The sequence below is a fragment of the Ascaphus truei genome, chromosome 5, assembly GCF_040206685.1.
Source record: "Ascaphus truei isolate aAscTru1 chromosome 5, aAscTru1.hap1, whole genome shotgun sequence".
Classification (NCBI taxonomy): Eukaryota; Metazoa; Chordata; class Amphibia; order Anura; family Ascaphidae; genus Ascaphus; species Ascaphus truei.
This window is the reverse complement of record NC_134487.1, coordinates 293854043-293875762: the sequence shown is the minus strand read 5'-3', so window position 1 is coordinate 293875762 and position 21720 is coordinate 293854043. Positions and strand designations below refer to the sequence as shown.

Below are 21720 nucleotides of genomic sequence, written 5' to 3'. Positions count from 1 at the left end.
AAAATCTGATATTTCCAAATATCAGCTAGTCAACAAAGATATCACTTCTACCCCACATATATTGATCTTTTTTTTCCCTGGCAAACCCTTTTCGTTCCTCTGTGATCTCTTTCTGTAATCTCCTCTAACTGACTAAGATTAAGGTAGCTATCAAGGTATTAGAGGACATAGCCAAACCATAATTATTGTTCAAATGACTATAGCTAGGACCCATAATGCAAACTACTTTTACAATTACATTGTATCAACAATACCATCTTCCATTCATTTCCAGGACTTCTTTCAAGATTATGGGATCTCATTTAATGGAAGTCAAAAACACATCCTATTATCAAATGTGCTTGAAGTCACTTCTCCAAAATAATTCATGAAACAATCAAACTCTTTCTTACATTTGTCACAGACATACGTGGAAAATTGAGCAGTGTGTCAAAACAAATGTCTCTTTGCACTTTCTTTACATTAATATATCACTATCATTCTTTAATTAATATATGTCATTATTGAGAGATGTTTTTGAGACTTTGTTGAGGTTCTAACAAACTCAACACAAAACATAATGTAAATACTGTAAGCCACATCAAAGGGGTTATGGAAAACGCAAACACCAAAAAGGAGATCACTAATATACTGTCTGGAGTTGTTTCTCCCAATAATAAAAGAATTAAGCTTCATTATGTTTAAAAAACAATGAAAGTATATTATGTTAGCAAAAGCAGATTCCTTCATTGGCCAAAATTAGGAACAGCATTTGGTTTGTGTGCCAGATGGAAAAATTAACAAGTCAGGTTAATGACACTGGCGATAAATTTAAAAAAGTCTGGCTACCATGGCTGGCTCAAACAGACATCCCGGGAGTGAATAGCACCACAGTGCTGCTCTGATAGTATTAGAAGCGTTCTCCTCTGACTGGATGTAGGAGCTCTGGAGAAAAGGGACGAGGGCTCAAGGTTAAAGGCATGGGACTGCACAGGAGACAGGGAGATGGGGAAAAGATGTAAGGAGATGTGACATTACAATAACACAAAAATTGGGCTCTGAGGACCCGACCTCTGACCATCCCCAAGGTGTATGTATTTTATATGTATTTAGGGAGGGGGGGGGGGTATATGTATTTTGTGGGTACGTTTTTTTTTATATGTATTTGGGAGTACAGGTTTTTTTTATATGTTTTTGGGGGTGCGTTTTTTTTATATGTATTTGGGAGGTGAAGAGGGGTTTATATGTATTTGGAGGGTGCAGGCTTTTTTTATATATGTATTTGGGGGTGAAGTGGATTTTGGTATGTATTTGGGAGTGAGGGTTTTTTTGGTATGTATTTGGGGGAAGAGGGGGGTTTGGTATGTATTTGGGGGGGTTGGTATGTATTTGGGAGGTGGGGGGGGCTTGTATGTATTTGGGGGGTAGGATTTCTTTGTATGTATTTGGGGTGTGGGGGGTTTGTATATATTTGGGGGCGGGATTTTGTTTGTATGTATTTGGGGGTAGGAAGGTTGTTTTGTATTTTGGGGGGTGGTTTTTTTTGGTATGTATTTTGTGGGGGGTATTGTGTGGGGAGGGAATGAGTGAGGAGGGGGGATTGAGGGAGAGTGGGGTAATTGTCGGAGGGGGAGAGCAGGTGTATGAGAGGGGGTGAGGGAAGGAGAGTGAGGAAAAGAGGGGGTAAGAGTGAGATGCAGGGGAGAGAAATACATGCGTGGGGAAGGGATTGAGTGAGAGTGGGGTACTTGATGGGGAGAGTGAGAGGAGAAAGGGGTGTGTGAGGAAGCGGGAGTGAGGTGGAGGGGAGAGAAATATATGAGAAAAGGGGGGAAAATAGAGGTGGCTCACAAAGTGTGAAATGGGGGGCTCGCAAGACCGCAGACACGGGGGGGGGGGCTGGTTGTAACTAGTCCTGGGGCCTGGAAAATCTGTCTGCAGCCCTGACGCTGAGTTTTACTTCAGGCTCTGACCATACTGCATATTATTTCAGGTTGTGACTGTACTGTGTTTTACATCAGCCTGTGGTTACACTGTGTATTACATCAGCCAGTGATTGCACTGTGTATTGGGTCAGCCTGTGATTGCTCTGTGTATTAATTGAGGACTTAGCATACACATTGTGCCGCTCATTCCCACAACATCACCATGAATGAAAGACATTCTGGCATCAGCATGAAGGCACAAATGTAAATAACTGCTACAGTCACCTACAGGGAGATGTCCTTTGTTTAGATGTTGGAGGGCAACTGGTTTTGATGTAGAAGACCCTCTGGTATAGATAGAGAATCTCCCCTGGTTTAGATGTTGAAGGCTCCCTGGTAGGTGTACTGTAGAAACGCACCTCCCCCCCCCTAATTTACATGTAGAAGCCCCCTGGTTTCAATGTAGAAGTCTGCCTGGTGTAGATGTAGAAGTCCCCCACCCTTGTTTAGATGTAGAAGGCCCCTCTCGTTTACAAGTAGCAGGCTCCCTGGTTTTGATGTAGAAGCCCCCTTGGTTTAGATGTAGAAGGCTCCCTGGTTTAGATGTAGAAGCCCCCCTGGTTTAGATGTAGAAGCCCCTCTGGTTTACAAGAAGAAGGCTCCCTGGTTTAGACATAGAAGGCTCCCTGGTTTAGATGTAGAAGGCTCCCTGGTTAGATGTAGAAGCCCCCCTGGTTTAGATATAGAAGGCTCCCTGGTTTAGATGTTGAAGCCCCCCTGGTTAGATGTAGAAGCCCCCCTGGTTTAGATATAGAAGTCATCCCCCCCCCCTGGTTTAGACATAGAAGGCTCCCTGGTTTAGATGTTGAAGCCCCCCTGGTTAGATGTAGAAGCCCCCCTGGTTTAGATATAGAAGTTACCCCCCCTTGTTTAGATATAGAAGGCTCCCTGGTTAGATGTAGAAGCCCCCCTGGTTTAGATATAGAAGGCTCCCTGGTTTAGATGTTGAAGCCCCCCTGGTTAGATGTAGAAGCCCCCCTGGTTTAGATATAGAAGTCACCCCCCCTGGTTTAGACATAGAAGGCTGCCTGGTTAGATGTTGAAGCCCCCCTGGTTAGATGTAGAAGCCCCCCTGGTTTAGATATAGAAGTCACCCCCCCTCGGTTTAGATGTAGAAGGCCCCCTGGTTTAGATGTAGAAGGCTCCCTGGTTTAGCTGTAGAAGCCCCCACTGGTTTAGGTGTAGAGGGCCCCCTGGTCTAGATGTAGAAGGCTCCCTGGTTTAGATGTAGAAGGCTCCTTTGGTCTAGATGTAGAAGCCCCCCTGGTTTAGATGTAGAAATTTCCCTGGTTTAGATGTAGAAGGCTCCCGTGGTTTAGATGTAGAAGACTCCCCTAGTTTAGATGTAGAAAGCTCCCCTAGTTTAGATGTAGAAAGCTCCCCTAGTTTAGATGTAGAAACCCCCCTGGTTTGGATGTAGATGACCCTCCCCCCCCCCCCCCCCGGTTTAGATGTAGAAGCTCCCACTGGTTTAGGTGTAGAGGCCCCCCTGGTCTAGATGTAGAAGTATCCCTGGTTTAGATGTAGAAGGCTCCTCTGGTTTAGATGTAGCAGGCTCCTCTGGTTTAGATGTAGAAGGCTCCCCTAGTTTAGATGTAGAAGGCTCCCCTAGTTTAGATGTAGAAGGCTCCCCTAGTTTAGATGTAGAAGGCTCCCCTAGTTTAGATGTAGAAGGCTCCCCTAGTTTAGATGTAGAAATCCCCCTAGTTTAGATGTAGAAGCCGCCCCCCCCCCCGGTTTAGATCTGTGTGATCTTCTGAGTCTTATTGACTATCCACTCTAGTGACCCTCACAACATATCACATTCATTTATACGTATCCCTTGTGTGCTGTGTTACCGACCTCCAGTGGGGGCGTAAACAAAAAAGAAGACAAGTTCCTCTTTAGCTTTGGCAGGAAGAGAAAGTCACCAAAGCCATGTAAACTCTGCCAAAGAGATCTCCTCGCCCTAACAGCAGAAAATCCTGTGCACTGAGGGTGTTAAATCAAGTGTCTCTCAGCACTGGAGATCCGAGGCTGAGTTCAAAGACTGTGCAGAAGTACAAATTGTCCCGCACAGTGACTGCAGTGAGCAAGGCAGGCTGTGGCTACTGTCAACAGCAGCTGCTCTGCTGGGGATATATATGTAATGGTAGCTCTCTCCTGTATCCCTTTTGCTGCCAGAAAGACCACCCTGGCAGTGAAGGGGTTAACAGCCATAATCCAGACGAATACCGTCATTCAATAAGAAATAAATAGAAATATTCAGATTTTGCTGTACCCAGTGGTTGTAAGACTGCAAAGAGGTACCCCCATCCCCCCCAAGTTTTACATACCATCCTAGTCCCTCATAGACCTGTTAATGAGCATCCCAGCCGGCATCAGAGACAAGAGGATTAACAATCTGTAGTACAGAGCTCATTCCAAAAAGCCAAGCCACTACTGGGTGTAGTGCTCTATATCCCCAAGGGTAACAACACGGTGTCACTAACTCTAGTAAACAAATGCTTCGTGTGAATTCCCCATGTCTCTTCAAAGGACTTTTTCCCTGGTACCATTTCAGCACAATCAGTTCCCTGCTTAGCTGGAGCGACAGATGCGACCGTGGAACCTTGGCTCTCCTAGAAAGGATGACCTGGTATTCTACGGGGGTGGGTGAGCAGTGGGTAGCAGCATGTACCCAAAAATACTCAAGGCCACAGAAGAAACTAGCTGCGATTGTGCTCTACGGCACTGAGATACAGGTAGGAATATATAGTAATACACACATGTTGGGGCACCAATGTATCAATCTATCTGTGCATGAAATGTCTGTGAATTGACTGTATAACCTCTGTTCTTTTAATGTAACCATGTATTGTTATAACTCTGTGCCCAGGACATACTTGAAAACGAGGGGTATCTCTCAGTGTATTACTTCCTGGTAACACATTTTATAAATAAAATAAATAAATAAAATGTATCAACGCACTTTTCCAATTCCAATTTTGCCTCGTAACTGGGCCGGTGTCAACAATTCGGAAGATGTTACATGGTGGAAATATTACAATAAGATGCATCAAAATTCTGTTTATTCTGGGGGGGAGGGGGTGTTACCCTACTGACAGTCTGTAACAGGTACTGTATGTGCAACTAGTCACAATAGTGCATCACAACACACTTTTCTTGGCTTTGATATACAAACTTACAAAGCTACAATCGGATATCCTGTAGGTTACAAATAAAGCAGTGCCATATACAGATAAATCACTGTATTCCCTTCAATTTAACAGCAGCTTTATCCAGTTGTGTGCAGTAATAGTGTCTGGATCAGAGATAGGTCAGCAATGCATGGCACCTGTCTTAATCATTTAGGATGCCTAGAGAAATCGGGTGAGCCAGAGTCTCTATCCTTTATCTCTACAAATATTCCTTTAACTCCTTTAGTGCCTAGAAGGGCCAGTGACAATGATTACTGAGTGAGTAACGACACTAAATTTGTCGTAGGGGGTTCAATTCTCGGTGCCAGCTCCTTCTGACCTTGAGCCAGTAACTTTATCTCCCTGTGCCTCAGACACCAAAATCATCGATTGTAAGCTCATCTGGGCAAGGACTGTGTCTGTTAGGCTGCGGTCCCAGTGCGTTCTGTAGCACGCGTGCCCGGCAGGGGGGGCGGCGAGCACACAGCGCTTCACCGCAGATCGCGGCCCTGGGAGAGAGGGAGAGTTTGCGACGTGGTGGGGGTTTTGCGGGGCGTGGCCATGACCTCACACGGCTGTTTCGCCCTCATTGGCTGAACCACCGGTGGGGGCGTGGCCAAGCCTCCATCGCAAGTTCCACATACAAAAAAACTTGCAGTACAGCGCGGCTGCTAAATGTGCGCCGACGCATGTACTGGGCCCGGATAGATTGGGAGCGGTGCTTGTGCGCACTGGGACCGCAGCCTAACATTTCCTATGTGCTGCGTACCGCGCCCTATACTGTTATTGTGAAGCACTGCGTCCCATTGGGAGAAAAGCGCTATATGAAATAAAGTTATTATTATTATTATTATTATTAAAGGCATAGCAAGTTCATCCAGCATTAAAAAGTTATTTATTAACCCCTTCACTGCCAAAGCACATTGCGATACATTGCTGTGTCCTCCGACGGCAAAGGGGATAAACTATATATATATATATAGTATTTACTAGAAGTGTGAATGTCTTTTCATTTGCTTCACAACATTTGTCTATTGCATTTTTCCCCATTTTTTGGCAAAGGTTCACATAAGTCAGAATTGTCGCCAATATTCACCAGAATTTCATCCATTTCACCAATATTCACCAGAATTTCATCCATTTCACCAATATCACCAGAATGTCATCAATTTCACCAATATCACCAGAATGTCATCAATTTCACCAATATCACCAGCATTTCATCAATTTCACCAATATCACCAGAATTTCATCAATTTCACCAATATCACCAGAATTTCATCAATTTCACCAATATCACCAGAATTTTGCCACTTTTCACCAGATATTTTGTAAAAATGGCAGGAAATGGCAGTGTATATAGGGCCCCATGACCTTGAACATTGACCTTTAATGTTTGGCAAATAATTTTTTGCAAACCTTGCACATGTTTGCACATTTTTTTTTTAATACAAGACAAATTTAACCTGATTTGCAAAACCCAGAAAACATCTGAACACGTTTTTCTGCAGGGGTTTCATTACAATCAAGCTTTGCATTCTCCTCCAGAATGAAAGTGTTAAAAGGTCCCTGCAGACCTAAGTGGACACTGAAATTCTGACGTTCCTCAAAGATTTACGATGACTGATTCCCCTGGCGACTGTGAATGCCTTGGGGCCCATTCAGAGGCAAAATAACCACACACCTTTTGACCTCCTACAATTCGTTTTCTCTGCCCCTATTATCTCCAAGTCAAAGAGGGCTGTGTGACCCCAATGTTCAGAGATTTCTAGCATTTCAGCATCAATTACCCTTAAAGTAGACACATTCTCATTTGTTTCTCATGGAAATAAATGTTTGTTTTTTTAATTTTCTCTGGGGCCTAGATAATACTACTATGATCTTATATTATATTTATCATCTGACAGTTATATCTCATTGGCTAATAATGGCAGCATGCTACACAAAACAAAATAGAAATAGAACTCCACTCACTCCACTGAAACAGCCCTCACTAACATTACTAATGACCTCCATGCTGCCAAAGACAAAGGTAACTACACTCTGCTCACACTGCTCGACCTCTCTGCAGCATTTGATACTGAGGACCACCCTCTTCTCCTTCACATTCTCCATACTCTTGGTAGCCGTAACAAAGCTCTATCCTGGATCTCCTCTTACCTCTTCCATCGTACTTTCAGTGTCTCATTTGCTAACACATCCTCCTCCTCCATCGATCTCTCTGTGGGGGTACCCCAGGGCTCTGTCCTGGGACCCCTTCTCTTTTCTCTGTACACACTCTCTCTAGGTGACCTAATCACATCTCTTGGGTTCAAATATCACCTCTATGCTGACGACACACAAATGTACTTTTCAACACCGGACCATACACCTAATGTGCAGACCAAAATCTCCGAATGTCTCTCCGCTATATCATCCTGGATGGCCCTTCGCCGACTCAAACGTAACATTTAAAAAATGGAGCTCCTCATACTTTCTCCCAAACCTGGCCCTATTACCTCCTTCTACATTACTGTTGGAAGTACTATCATACACCCAGTATCACAAGCATGCTGCCTAGGGGTCACACTTGACTTCTCCCTCACATTCTCCTCTGACATTCAAAATGTAGCTAAAACTTGTTGTTTTTTCCTCTGCAATATTGCAATATCCTCTGTTGCTCTACTACTAAAACTAAAACTGGCCCTCATTCTCTCCCGTCTTGACTACTGTAACCTCCTGCTGTCCGGCCTTCCTGACGCTCGCCTGACTCCCCTACAATCTATCCTAAACGGTGCTGCCAGAATCAATTTACTCTTTTCTAAATCTGTCTCAGTGTCTCCCCTCCTGAAATCCGTCTCCTGGCTTCCCATGAAATCCCGTATCACACACTCAATTCTCCTCCTCACTTTTAAGGCTTTACACTCCTTACATCTCTGCCCTAATTTCTCGCTATACACCATTCTGACTTTTGTGTTCTGCTCAAAGATGTCTTCTCTCTACCCCTTTTGTATAAAAGCCCTCTCCTGCCTTAAACCTTTCTCACTCACTGCACCACACCTCTGGAATGCCCTTCCCCTCAATATTCGACTAGGGCCCTCTCTATCCACCTTTAAGACCTATCTTAAAACCTATACAACAAAAGACAGGGGTGCCCAATGCTACATCCAATTGACAAAAACATATAAAGTAATAAGTATAAAGTTTGAAACTTCAATAATAATAATATTTACTTGGTTATTTGGCTAAACCCTTTGGCCAAAGCGTCATAAGCCTGCATACCACGTCAAGGTATAACCAAAATTAATGCAATTCCTACACTACACTGTGAACCCTTCCCTTTACCTCTGTATGAGGGGAACGAACCATAGTAAGCCCTGTTCTTTGCAGTAGAGAAATGAATGCAGGGCAGGGCTAAATTAACATGCCATTAATCCTATGATAATGAGATTAGCTCCATGGATATGTATTAACCTCAGGGGAAATAACATTAATGAATTTGATAACGTCCCATTATTAGCGCCGAGTTAACGTACCTTTGTGAATCTGGGCTTAAGCAGGTTATGTGCAAATAATTAAAATAAAAAAAAAGTGGCGCAAATTCCAGCTGGCATTTTTCTAACGCGTTTTGCTAAATGTTTCCCCTTCCCTTTTTAGGTCAGATTTAGTATTTCTCAGGAGTCTGCAGCAGCAGCTTTTCAGTTACATGCAAATGAATAAAAGGGAGTGTTATATGGGGATTACTTTTATGTCTGAAGCGCTTATTCCCATTATATGTTATTTGTACTATTTATATATAAATATAGTATAATTAAATAGTATAATTATTATATGGAGAAAGGTTTTGTGCTTGTTAACAAAGGAGTATGGATGCTTTTTACTGCCATGTGAAACTTAAAATATAAGTAACAAGAACAGTATGTGAGGGCGTTTTTAATTATAGCATTAGTGGACCCCTATTTTCATGCGTAGCCCTTGTTCCTACAATGAATAAAACAAGGGGGCTAATATTTCCAAGTCTCCTGGCTGGAAAACTAGTGCACAAAAAGTGCACGAAATTTAGCAAAGGGAAAAGGAAATTGCACTGGAGATAGCAGTAGAACGCTGTTCATTTTATACCTTTGTGCATGTTTTTTTACCCTGGAACCATGAGACTCTGATAAGTAGCGCGGACATGATTGGCATTAGGGAGATTTGTTATGCTCCTTGACACAGCGTTTGCATTCTGATTTAGCAAAGTATGGCAACTTGCAAAAAGTCTCGCTCACTCTTTTATTAATGCTTGACTTTATACCAGGGATGCTCACGCCCCCCACCCCCCCACCAACAGGTCCGGTTTTCAGTATATCCCAGCTTCAGCACAGGTGACCCAATCAGAGGCTGAGCCTGGGATTGATTGAGCCACCTATGCTGAAGCAGGGACTGATTGAGCCACCTCTGCTGAAGCTGGGATATCCTGAAAACCTGACCTGCTGGAGGGGAGGAGGGTGGGTGGGGGTGGAGGTGTTGGCTGGATTTGAGCATCCCTGCATTATACCATGTCATCCAATCCCCCCCCCCCCTCTTTTATCATGTACTGTAGCAACTCGTGTGTTAAGGAGCAGCCATCGCCACAGCAGTGACAAATTTGCTTCACCAGCGCAGCAAGTGTTAAGAGAAAGATGAATGGGATTCCAACACTTCCACTGACCCCATGGGAACTATTTACCGCTATGTCCTCACCACAAAACTTTGCTGAAAAAACAGCACCCCCTTCAAATACTATTGATAAAAAATAGTTGTTTGGGTATTTTTTGCACCAGTTTTGCATCAGTAAGACATTGATGAATAACCCCATGTGCATCAGCAAAGGAAAGTGGCTTTCTTTTAGTGACGCAGAGCACAATTGTATCCCGGTGCTAAGAATGCATGGGAAACCTTAGGGACATGCCTATAATTAACTTGGATGAGGTTATCCGCACTTGAAGTATCAATGAGATTTCACAACCGCAAAAGTCTCTTCTTCAGCTGCCCAAAGAACAGACGAATGTTGTGGTCTCTGAATCCCATACAAAATAAGCAACGTTCGCTCAAACTGAATCTGTTTCCGCATGGCCGGCTTTCTCGGGCTCCTCCATTAACTCTTTCAATGCCCAGAGAACCAGCCAAAAATGACTGCCAGGGAAGGGTTAATGAAAATGAGCATTGAATAACCCAGTGGGCAGAATATGCTTAAGGAGGATGCTGTGAAGTCAGTCAGACACACGTTCTAAGTTCCTGTAATTACAAATTATATAAGTTATGGTGGGTAAAAAAGTGACGGAAACCCTCCACCGCGCAGCGTACAGCATATAAAAATATCGCTTGTGAGCACGTTCACACATCTTAGACAGCTCTGTAACGCTGCCTTTCCTCATTCTCTTAGCATACAGCGCTTCCACTGCAGCCAGGGATTCTGGGTAATGACATGCAAATGAGTACACAGTGTCACCTTTTGCTTCATGTCCATTTTAACATGGATCCCTATAAGCGTATGCCTACCGTATTGCACACAGTGGCGGATTTTTAAAACAATGTCAGCCTTAGGCACTTACCTGGTGCCGCCCTCCGTTTTCAGCGTCATTTGATGCAACGCGCGCCCCGTTGCCATGGCAATGCGCCGCCGTGTGACGTCATGTTGCTGGCCACGCATGGCAAGCACCCATATCGCATGCGCACGAGCAGCTGGCAAGCCTAGTTTGCGCTAGCACTGGCGGTAAGCGCCGGTGTATACCGCCCCAAAATGTTGCTGCCCTGGACCCGGGGCTATCGGGCCTAATGAGAAATCAGCCCAGCCTGAGGTAAAGAAGCCAATACACCTACTCACAGAGCTATTTAAACCTAAAAAGGTTTGCATGTCATTTCCCATAATCCCTTGCTGCAGTGGAAACCCTGTATGCTAAGAGATAATGGGGAAGGGCAGGGTCGCACACCTGTCTGAGACGTGACTATGCTCACAAGTGGGATTTTCATTTGCTGGTAAAACAGATACTGTATTCTGTTCCATGTTGTGCTCCTTTTAATTGGACTGACATGAATATTCTTCATACGTGTTGCAGAACGTGATATTTCTAGACTAGAGGTGTCTTTTACTTTGCTTCAATATACAGTCACATATAATTGGTCTGTTAGTCTTTCTGTATACAAAACCGTTTGGTCTAATTGTTTAAAACCAGAAGTTTTAAGTCTGATACAAGATATCGCAACCTGCAAATTATCTCGTTTTCTTCTGGAATCAATACAGAAATATAAACTTTATCAAAACATACAAAGTGCAGAAAGGACAAACACAAAACTGGCACATCTGTTCTAAGGCTAAGGCCCCGGTCACGACGCTGTAACGCGCGCCCGCGCTTTTGGCGGCGCGTTCAGCCGATTCCCCGGTCTGCAGCTCACTGCAGGAGCAGAGACCGGGGGGGGGCGTGGTGGAGGAGTGATGGGGGCGCGGCCATAACATCACCCGGCAGGTTCGCCCTCATTGGCTGAACCGCCGGGGGGCGTGCCTAATCGCTCGACGCGAGTCCTGCTCACAATTCTATTGAGAGCAGGAGTAGCTCTCGCGCGAGCGCTGCGGCCCCCATTCGCAGCGGGCCCAGCGCCATTGCGGGGAGGGCTCTCGTGCGTGTGGCGGACGCTGTAGTAGGCAGCGGGGGCAAGGCCTAAGGCTGCGCCCTGTGCGTGCGGGCTCTCGCACGCTCACACACGCTCACCCGCGCTCTGCGCTTATGTAAACAAAAAAATCTAACTTTCCAGCGTGCTCAATCACCCCACCCCCCCCCTCCTCCCCACCCCCGCCCCCCGGACATGTGCACGTAAATGATAGGACACCCGGCGCTCATGCTTGGAGCGCTCTCCAAGCATGAGCGCGCTCAGCGCCAGCGGAGACTCAGCATAAGAAAGAAGAGGAGGCCTCTGGTTATTTGCAGTCTTTGGACTTTGGGAGAAAACTTGTTGGAAACCCTGTGACTTTGGGAAAGTTGCTCTATCAATACTTGCCGTTGGCACCTAATTAAATAGCTTTTGGAGATGTGAATGGAATTTCTGTGCTTTGTTTCTAATACACTATTTCTACTGCAAGATTGAGTGCTGTCTCCTGATTTCGTGGGATCTACATGGTATCGTTTATTTACTTATTTTATGGGACAAGCACCTACCAGTATCTCTGCCTATGGAGTGCCGACTGACTTTTCACATTATACATATATAACAAAGAGTCTGTTTTTGATTTTCGTACTACTCAATGTGAGTGCTGTCTCTCCTTACTGGACGCAAGAATGGTAATATGGTTTATATATATATATATATATATATATATATATATATATATATATATATATATCACTGTTGATGTATCAAGGGGTTTATATATCAAGACAATACTGCTGTGAGATTTATTAAGGAATAAAATCCTATCACTTTTAATGGGATTTGTTGCATTGATATATCTGGCACCATTTTTTTTTGCAGCAGCAGCAGCAGCAAAACAGTCCCGATAATCAATTTGGGGAGCGGGAGCAATGGGAGAACTTATGCACATACAGTGACATGAGATGTGTCACGTTTTGCTTTAGTGTCATTTATTTCCAACACGCACAAGCAGACTCTCCCCTACAATATACATATACATACTGTACTGTATGTCTAAAAGTTCCTGCAAGACAGACTTGAAGGATACCTTGCAAACACTCTCCAGACGTCCTTTTACTTTCATCCTAGAGCCGCATCCTGATGTTGATGGCCTCACTAAGAAACTCGCACACGCTATTCCTTGTGTATTCACTCGCCACCTTTCTAGATTGTAAGCTCCTGGGGGCAGGGATGTCATTCCTATTGTCTCAGTTTGTCTTAACATATATGCACTCTTTTGTCATCCAATGTTATTGTCCTCCCTCCCACATTGCGGAATATGTTTCGTGCCTTGCAAATAAAAGATAATAATAATATTAATAATAATATTGCACCTACATGCACTTTTCAGAAGCTTTGTATAAAGTCTCGTTAGTGAATAAAGTGCATGCTAATGATCTTGTTAAGACAGAAGTTTGCCTTGTATATCAGCAATGTAAGAGCTGCCACCCGGGTCATCAAATATTTATTTATTTTTTTAATATAGGACTGAAGCAGGGGGGGGGGGGCGTCTCCGCTGCTGAACCCCATTAATTTCAGCTCTGTGACCCCCTGCTTCCAGAGACACTTACCCCCAAACGGAGTGCTGGTATCTCTGTGCTTTTCAAAGTTCCCGCATCACGTGGATCAATAGAAAGCCGCACCGATTACGTCACAGCTTACTTTTGGTCCGCAGGACGCGGGAGTTTTGAATAGCGGCCATTACGTGATCCATGGTAGTGCGAGCAGCACGGCTACCGGCACCTAATACGGAGGTAGGTAGTTTTTTTAGGGTTGTTTTTTTTTTTTTTGCAGATGTTTTACAGCTGATACATTTTATTAGGACCAAGGTTTGCAGCTGTGAGACGTCGATAGGTAATAATAATAACAATAGCATGTTGTTCTATAGCGCTGCTAGTTTTACGCAGCACTTTACAGAGACATTTTGCAGGCACAGGTCCCTGCCCCGTGGAGCTTACATTCTATGTTTTGTTTTTGGTGCCTGAGGCACAGGGAGATAAAGTGACTTGCCCAAGGTCACAAGGAGCCGACACCGGGAATTGAACCAGACTCCCCTGCAACAATCTCCGTGTCAGTCAGTGTCTTTACTCACTGAGCCGCTCCTTATTCAAATGTTTCATTATTTTTAGCGCAAACACTGTAAATAATATATAATATATATATGATGCTGTGATTCGGTTTACTAAGGCCCCGGTTTTATGCCCACGCGCTTCCTTATAATAGTACTTTTGCACAATCTCAGACCAGGCATAAAACTCCAAATTGTTGAAATATAGATAATATAAAAATGCAGATCAAAGCAAAAGAGAGAAAAACTGTCCTCATTTTGGCTGCGCTCTATAAGGGAACATTTTAAGTTGCTGGAACGGAAAATTGCCTTTATTATACATTCCCCCCCCCCCCCCAAAAAAAATCTCAAAGGAATGCCACATTAAATCTGCTGTAATAACTACTGTTTATTTTATAACCGTTTATACGTGTCAAGCTGTAAAAGTCCTTGCAAAACCAGCCGCACAAAAAAAAAAAAGTGGCTGAAATTTGCATACCGAAACAAAATAAAATAGTACGTGGCTAAGCGAGGGAGTTCTTGGTATAAACCCGGCAGTTCCAGAGACCTTACAGTGCACTGCAAACTCCCCCTGGAGTAAGAAATATGATGTGCACCCTGTAAGGTCGCGTCCGCACTGCACAACCGTGCGCACGATGTCGCACGCACGCAAACAAAAGGCTGTACCTCAATGAGGATGGCCATAAAGCGTGTGATGAAGCGTGACCGTACACGTGATTTTAGAGCAGACATTTTGTCGCCCCAACTCCAGTCCTCAATGGCCACCCAAGGGTCAAGGGTCAGGTCTTAAGGATATCCCTGCTTCAGCACAGGTGGCTCAATCAGTGGCTCAGTCGATTTGAGGATTGAAGTTGGCCACTCCTGGTGCAGATCACTGCGAGTCGGAGAAAATTAGATGCACTGTTCATTTGAACTTTCTTAATAAAATAAAAATATATTAAATAAATAAACAGCTGGCATCTGTCCGAGGTGCACCGATGCATAGATGATGAATTCATATATTTCATGAAAACCCACCACTTTTCTAATGCTAGTTTATCACTATTTCACATACCTAAGCAAGACACAATAAGAAAGTATCAATTGTCAGATGGCCCAAAGCAGCCGTTGTTATGTAGGATGCTCATGTTGATCACATCTGAATTAGTGTAAATTTATGTCATCTCTGAAGATCATGTGCAACTCTTCGGAGAGCGTTTCATGTTGGCCCATAACCTATATGAACGTACACTAGTTACACATTACTGTATAACCTTAGTTTCTCTGCTTTTCCATTTCATGGTTTAGATTACAAACGTTCTAGGAAAGATTCTCCTGCCACACAGGTTACATTTGTATCAGTTAACAGCGTACTTTGTACTAAACAGGTGGGTCTTGCCTGATGTGCTGTGCCCGCTGAATGTTAATAAGCTGCAACACAAAGTAAGAACGAGGTGGAACTATGCACCGTTTAAAGTTCCTTTTACCAGCAACAAAAAACAAAGAGACACAAGTTCCACTATTGCTAAGAATTGGAAACAACCTGTCCCTCCCTCTCATTCTACATCAAATAAATAATAACATTTGGCATATAGTATACATGGAAAAAGTCTCTGCGTATCTAAATGGTTCCACCTCACAGTTATAGTTGACTTCAGAGATGACATAAGTGACTCTAATTCAGATGTGATCAACATGAGCATCCTACATAACAACGGCTGCTTTGGGCCATCTGACAATTGATACTTTCTTATTGTGTCTTGCTTAGGTATGTGAAATAGTGATAAACTAGCATTAGAAAAGTGGTGTGTTTTCATGAAATAAATGAATTCATCATCTATGCACCTCGGACACGCCAACTGTTTATTTATTTATTTATTATATTTTTATTTTATTAAGAAAGTTCAAATGAACAGTACATCTAATTTTCTCCGACTCACAGTGATCTGCACCAGGAGTGGTCAACTTCAATCCTCAAATCGACTGAGCCACTGATTGGGCCACCTGTGCTGAAGCAGGGATATCCTTAAAGACCTGACATGCATGCTTGGTTCTGACATGCTGGTACAGTATATCTCCATATTAGATTAAAATATTCAGAACACTATGATATATACTATATTAAAACTGATGTTTAATATATTGTATATGTACAAATGCTGTATCCCTCCCTCTTCCCCTAACTCCCCACCCCTCTTGTGATTTCAACCAATTATATGTATCAATGTACCCCACCCCTTTTTATTTTCTGTATCCTCTCCCCCACCCCCCACCCCCCTCCCCAAATAAAACAATAAAAAATGTAAGTAATTTTAAAAAAAAAAAAAGTTAAAAAGAGCCACAGGCAATATTTAGGGCCCATTCTAAGGGCAAACTAGAAATATGGTTAAGCCGTGGATTAAACACCAGTGGGGGAAGATCCAGTACCACATGAGCTTGTCACTCATAGTATGTGGTACAGAAGGGAGGGCAGTGGGAGCCTGTTAGGTTTCACATACACTTAGCAGGATAATACTGCATAATATATTCATTGGGGGGTAGGGGGGGGGTGTCAAACATTTTCAACTAGGGCCTTATCATTGCCTAAACCTGTCTATGCAAGGCTGTGCTCGCCAGTGTAAACCTGTGAACACACTATTAGTGATATATAAAAAATCATCTGATAATAATAACCTGCAAATAATCCTCACACTGTGACACAAAGCAACTAAACATGGGTATCATAAACATGAACAGCTTTGCTAATATTACCATTATTATGTTTAACAACCAAAGCTTCTTTTTTTTTTTCTTAGCCTGATGCCGGCCTCATTAAACCATTAAACCAGGTGCTTTTGCATTAACTTAAAGCTAAGAAATGGATTTCCTAAATGCATCTCTTAGCATCAAAGAATGGAGCTACTTCCCACTTTGGTCCACTTGTATCAGGGATCAATTTGAAGAGTGTACTTGGTGCCACAGGAGGAACATGCAGAAGACAGTTAAAGCACATAATGTACGCCATAGTGGACAACTTCAGTCCTCAAGGGCCACCAACAGGTCAGGTTATCCCTGCTTCAGCACAGGTGGCTCAGTCAAAGACTGGCCTTGAGGAGTGGAGTTGTCCACCCCTGATGTAAGGGAATGCATCCATCTCTGTGTGTCTCATTGGGCTTTGCTTTGTATCCACCCATGAGATCATCAGATCCAAGCCAGTGCAAGCCTCATCTAAAGCTCAAATCAAATGGATCAAAAGTGATCCCCCCCAAAAAAATGTTTCTAATTTAAAAGTAGGCATTAAAAAATGGGAAGGGATATAACTGGTGGGGGCTGCACGGTGTTAATATACACGGTCCCCTTCTTTTCCAAATGACCTTGAATGAAAGAATTGTGCATACTATACATCCAGCCCTGCGTAAAGCCTGCAGTCCTTCAGTAGTATTTCCTTTAGCAATTGCCTGCCACTGTTATTATGCTTCCATAGCTTCAGCCTTCAAAACTTATAATTATGTCACACAGCAAGGGTAACCGCTAGTATCCCAGCATCTGGTATGCGGTTTCAAACTTTTGTTTCAAGATCTGAACTATTTATAGGAGCAAAAAAAAAATTCAGGATAGTAATTTCCTATACGGTTTTGAGAAAATATGGCTACATTTTTGTTTAAAAAAAAAAAGTCATAGATATTATAAATGTCGTCTTTTGGGAGTAAAGCCAGGTTTCAATTTCACAGATGGTGACCTAAGGATCTTCTTTGAAAGAAGTAAATCTATTTGGTTAATCGACAGTATCCAACTAAATTTAATATAATCTTCTTCCATAAATCAGTGTACTTTTTTTTTTTTTTTTTAAATCAGTAGCCAACGCATGTGCATTGCATTAAGATGCATACAGAAATAGAAAGGTTTCCTAGGAAATTGGGCACATTTTGCTAAGCAAATCAGGGTTATAATGAGTCCAAAGTTTGCAAACGCTGTTTATAATAGATTTGTTTAAAAGCTTGAAAATAAACTGGGATATATTCAGCATTTTATCAGATGGGAAATGTATCTCTATCAGACATGAATCCGCAAAAACATAATAATGTCAGCAACATACTGTGTAAAGGAACCCACAGGTAATTAATTTATTATAATAAGGAGGACCAATATAATTATAAGCAGATTGCGTTTTCCAATCCTATAGAATGGAAGTAAGTGTGATATGTTACATAAATAGCATAGGACAACCTAGGCAACAAGGTAACAATGTGACATTAAGATGGTTAGAGAGGGTTATATGAATGTAGGTTGCAATACAATGAAGTGTGTTTCCAAACTGCAGTTTAGAGTTTGTAGCACTGGAACAAAAAGTGCTCGGAAATGAGCATCATCAATACCAAGCCACTCACTTCTTAATAAAGTGATTGTGAAGCACTAGACAGGTCAGTGGTTTCCCCCAGCACATTTACTTGGTGTAGGTTAGAGAAACTTCTTGGCAGCAAGTACAACTCTTTGGCATATTGTCCAACCAATTGTGGATCATACTTGAGATCAACCTCAACAGCTGCTGTCCGGGTCTTTGACATTGCTGGAGGTTTCTATGTGTTTTGCTGATGAACAACAGAATAATCTCCCAGGTTTATGCGAATCTATCCCTCTGTAGGCTTGACTATGTGGCTGATATGGGTGTTAAGTTGACTGGACGCCCTATGCTTTCACTGCATTCCATTATCCCTGGTAGTGCTGGAAGGACCAGCAACTCAAAGCATTGAAGGGAATAAATACATCCAATTACTGCACAATAAGTAGGGCGATGAGGCAAGAACAGGGGATGCATTACAATTTGCTTTTGCGCAGAAGATGCTCCCTTGAAAGGGTACCTGTAATCAGGTCCTTTACAGTAATGCTTTTGGGCATCCCTTAAAACCACATCACTTCCCTACATCTGTGCAATGACGATTTTGTTTGCAACTATACATAATAAAGTAGAATTTCAAACCTTTTCTTATATAATAGTCATGTTTCTTACCCTCATTTGTTAGTTAAGATCTGTCTTCTCTCTTCAGGAATCAGGAAATCATTCCAGTTAGCAGAGCACAGGTGTCTGCCTCCAACACAAATATAACTTATATTAGCATTATTATAAATCTCCTATGATCTCTGCAGTTTAATTAATTTCAGTCTATTATCCATTAACTGTTCATCAGACACGTTTGTGTTTTCTTTGCCCATTCATTTAAATGACACATCGTTTGTGCGGAAACCACCTGCTTTGCTGGGGATATAACATCAAAAATCTAGCAGATTATACAATCAGGGTGCACAGAATAAGGGGCTGCACAGAATAGGGTGGGTGGTGATGTATTTTCTCTTATTTGTACTTTTTTTTTCTGTAAGCACACACTGATACAGTATCAATGCCATTAACCTTCCAGCCAACACTTCGCAACATGGCACAACACCCTCTGTCTGTGCTACTTAGCTGACTTCCTTTGCAACATAGTTACTATTGGAGGGTTCACCCAACAGTTTGTAGAAACAAAAAAGAATCACTTACAGGTAACTCCCACTGGTGAGGATGAGGAAAATCTGAGGGTAATACACTGAGAGTAAAACACTGCGAGATGAAAGCAGAATCATGACTGAATCACTGTCACAGTCAGCTCCTTTTAATTCCTTTAAGGGCCCCCCAAATCCTTGCCCCTCCCCAGGTGATAGATCAGATGGGGTCCAGTCTCTTGACTTGCTGAACTTCTTGGTTTAAAGCTGCCCAGTATTCCCTTCATGCACAAGCTGCTTCCAACTCACAGCTACAGCACAGAGTTAGCTGATCTGTCTGCTTCTGTTGCTGCTGCTCTTGGCTGTGGGACTCAGCCTGTCATGTCTCAGTGGTTGCAAGTTTGTTACAGAGTGGGGATCTCTTGTTGGGAGGATGATGGTTTAAGGGATTTGGATGGCAGAAAATACCTCTCTCCCTCTCTCTCTCTCTCTCTTTCTTTCTGGCTTTCATGAGACTGTGAGCTACCATTGGGCAGAGTGATACTGCAATCCGCCTACTTGTTTTTAAAAAAAGGGGAGGATGACAATAGAATGACAGTGATCCAGCCAAAGCTTCTGCATTCACTGACTGGGGGGGAAACAATCCCCATTGAAAGTCCCAGCAACTTTCTCATCTCTCATCATTGCTCTTGCTTAGTGCATTATGATACCAGGAAGTGCTCTCTGTGTATCAGCTGTGTGAGAGTGGGAAACCAAGCAAGATATTAATGGGAGCACCTAATGCTTCCACAGGAAGTATTACATTATGTTTAGGTGAAATTGAAGACAACTGTTTTATTACCATTATTATTTATATTATTATTAATTTTACCATTTCAAGCAAGGGTTCAAATTAGATCTGCAATGCAGGGCATATTTTAAAACACATTTTGTGACTGATTATTTCTTTCTCCTTTTGGGTATTAAAAAAAATAAGAATATATATATATATATATATATATACATGTATATAATGTTATTTTTACCCCCTTAATATGTGCATCAATACAATCCACACAATGATAAGTAATTAGCTAAGCTGTCGATCGATCTGTTCTCCTGTGATCGATCTGTGAAGATTTGCCTCGGGGGCTCACTAATGGCGGTCAGTGCAGCAGAAGAGGACCAAAGATGCAAAGTTATGTGGGGAAGATCATGTGACCAGGCAGTCACTAGATACAACTGGTGCACTGCTAGCGAGAGGGCAGGGCTCAAAAAGGGGAGTGCCCGAGGCCATTTCAGAAGAGGAAGGGGATGTAACTTTGTAAATGGTTGCTGTAGAAACAAAAAATGCTTGTTTTTTTAAAATGCTTTTTCTCATAGTACAGAACTGATTTATTTAAAAGAAAAATACACATGTAGGATATTGTTTGGTCTGCAGCTTTAAGACTCATCAGGTACAAAGATTACACTATGGTTGTGTGTGTTTTAGCAACAATCTTACCTAAATATCTCAACCTGTTCAAAAAGTGGCAGTTTTCATTGTCAAAAGAGGGAGGAGAAAGATTGCAGCAAAATGATTACAATTCTCCAAGAATTTAACAAGCGCAATTTAATACCAGCATCCGCAGGAAGTTTCTTTTAGTACATAATATTGTGATTAAGAATGTTAAATTATACACAAATGGTACCAAATAGGACTTTGAGAATTGCTCCATGCACAGTGACCAAAATAAAGGCACAGCTGATTCGATTTAACAAGTCTTTTTGGTTATTCCAATGTGTTGCAATGGGTACAAGTTTGCCATATATATATATATATATATATATATATATATATATATATATATATATTATATGGGAAAGGATCCGTCGCCACAGCCTGTCAAAAACTTCAGGGCACTTCCGGGTTGTAGAAAAAACTTTATTGGGACCTCACAAACACTCGGCTACACCATAATCTCCCCCTCAACGCGTTTCATGCTAGGAACAGCTTTGTCTTGGTCATCAAGGTTCACACAATCGTACTTGTATCTAGGGACTCATTGAATCCACCAGGCGCTAATGTAGCTACATTAGCGCCTGGTGGATTCAATTAGTCTCTAGATACAAGTACGATTGTGTGAACCTTGATGTCTTATACATTTATGGAGACTTGCCTGTTTAACCCTGTCTCCTTGTTTCCCTGTTTGCTTTCCCATTTGTTATGTAACAGTGACCAATAGGGCACATCAAGTGTCCAATGGATTTAATTACATATATAAAAGGTTTTACCATCTGTGGGTTTAGAGTATTCTAACCATTTATAATCCTTGTAAGAATATGGGTATATACATCATCTATTATTATTTATCTTGATGTGCTGGCTGGTCATTGTTAATATAGCAAAGTGTTTATTGAGTGCATTGGATTAGTCTGCTGCACTCAGTAAATAGATAATCATTTTTCTCTGTGCCATGTATTGATATGTTTCCTATCTTATATTTTATAT

The 21720-nt window shown here is 42.4% G+C and overlaps 1 protein-coding gene across 2 annotated transcripts in view; it reads right to left on the bottom strand.

Annotated features, from left to right (window-relative positions):
* The window catches only part of WNT7B (Wnt family member 7B), a 111691-nt gene that overhangs the window by 76017 nt on the left and 13954 nt on the right, over positions 1 to 21720 (bottom strand). Inside the window, exon 1 of one of the 2 annotated variants that reach the window (XM_075602739.1) lies at positions 19309 to 19735. The exons of the other annotated variant lie outside the window; for it this stretch is intronic. Within the exon in view, the coding sequence (XP_075458854.1) occupies positions 19309 to 19391 (83 nt within the window). The 5' untranslated portion in view covers positions 19392 to 19735. Of the gene's footprint in view, positions 1 to 19308; positions 19736 to 21720 lie in introns of those variants that run through there. 2 annotated transcript variants of the gene reach the window in all.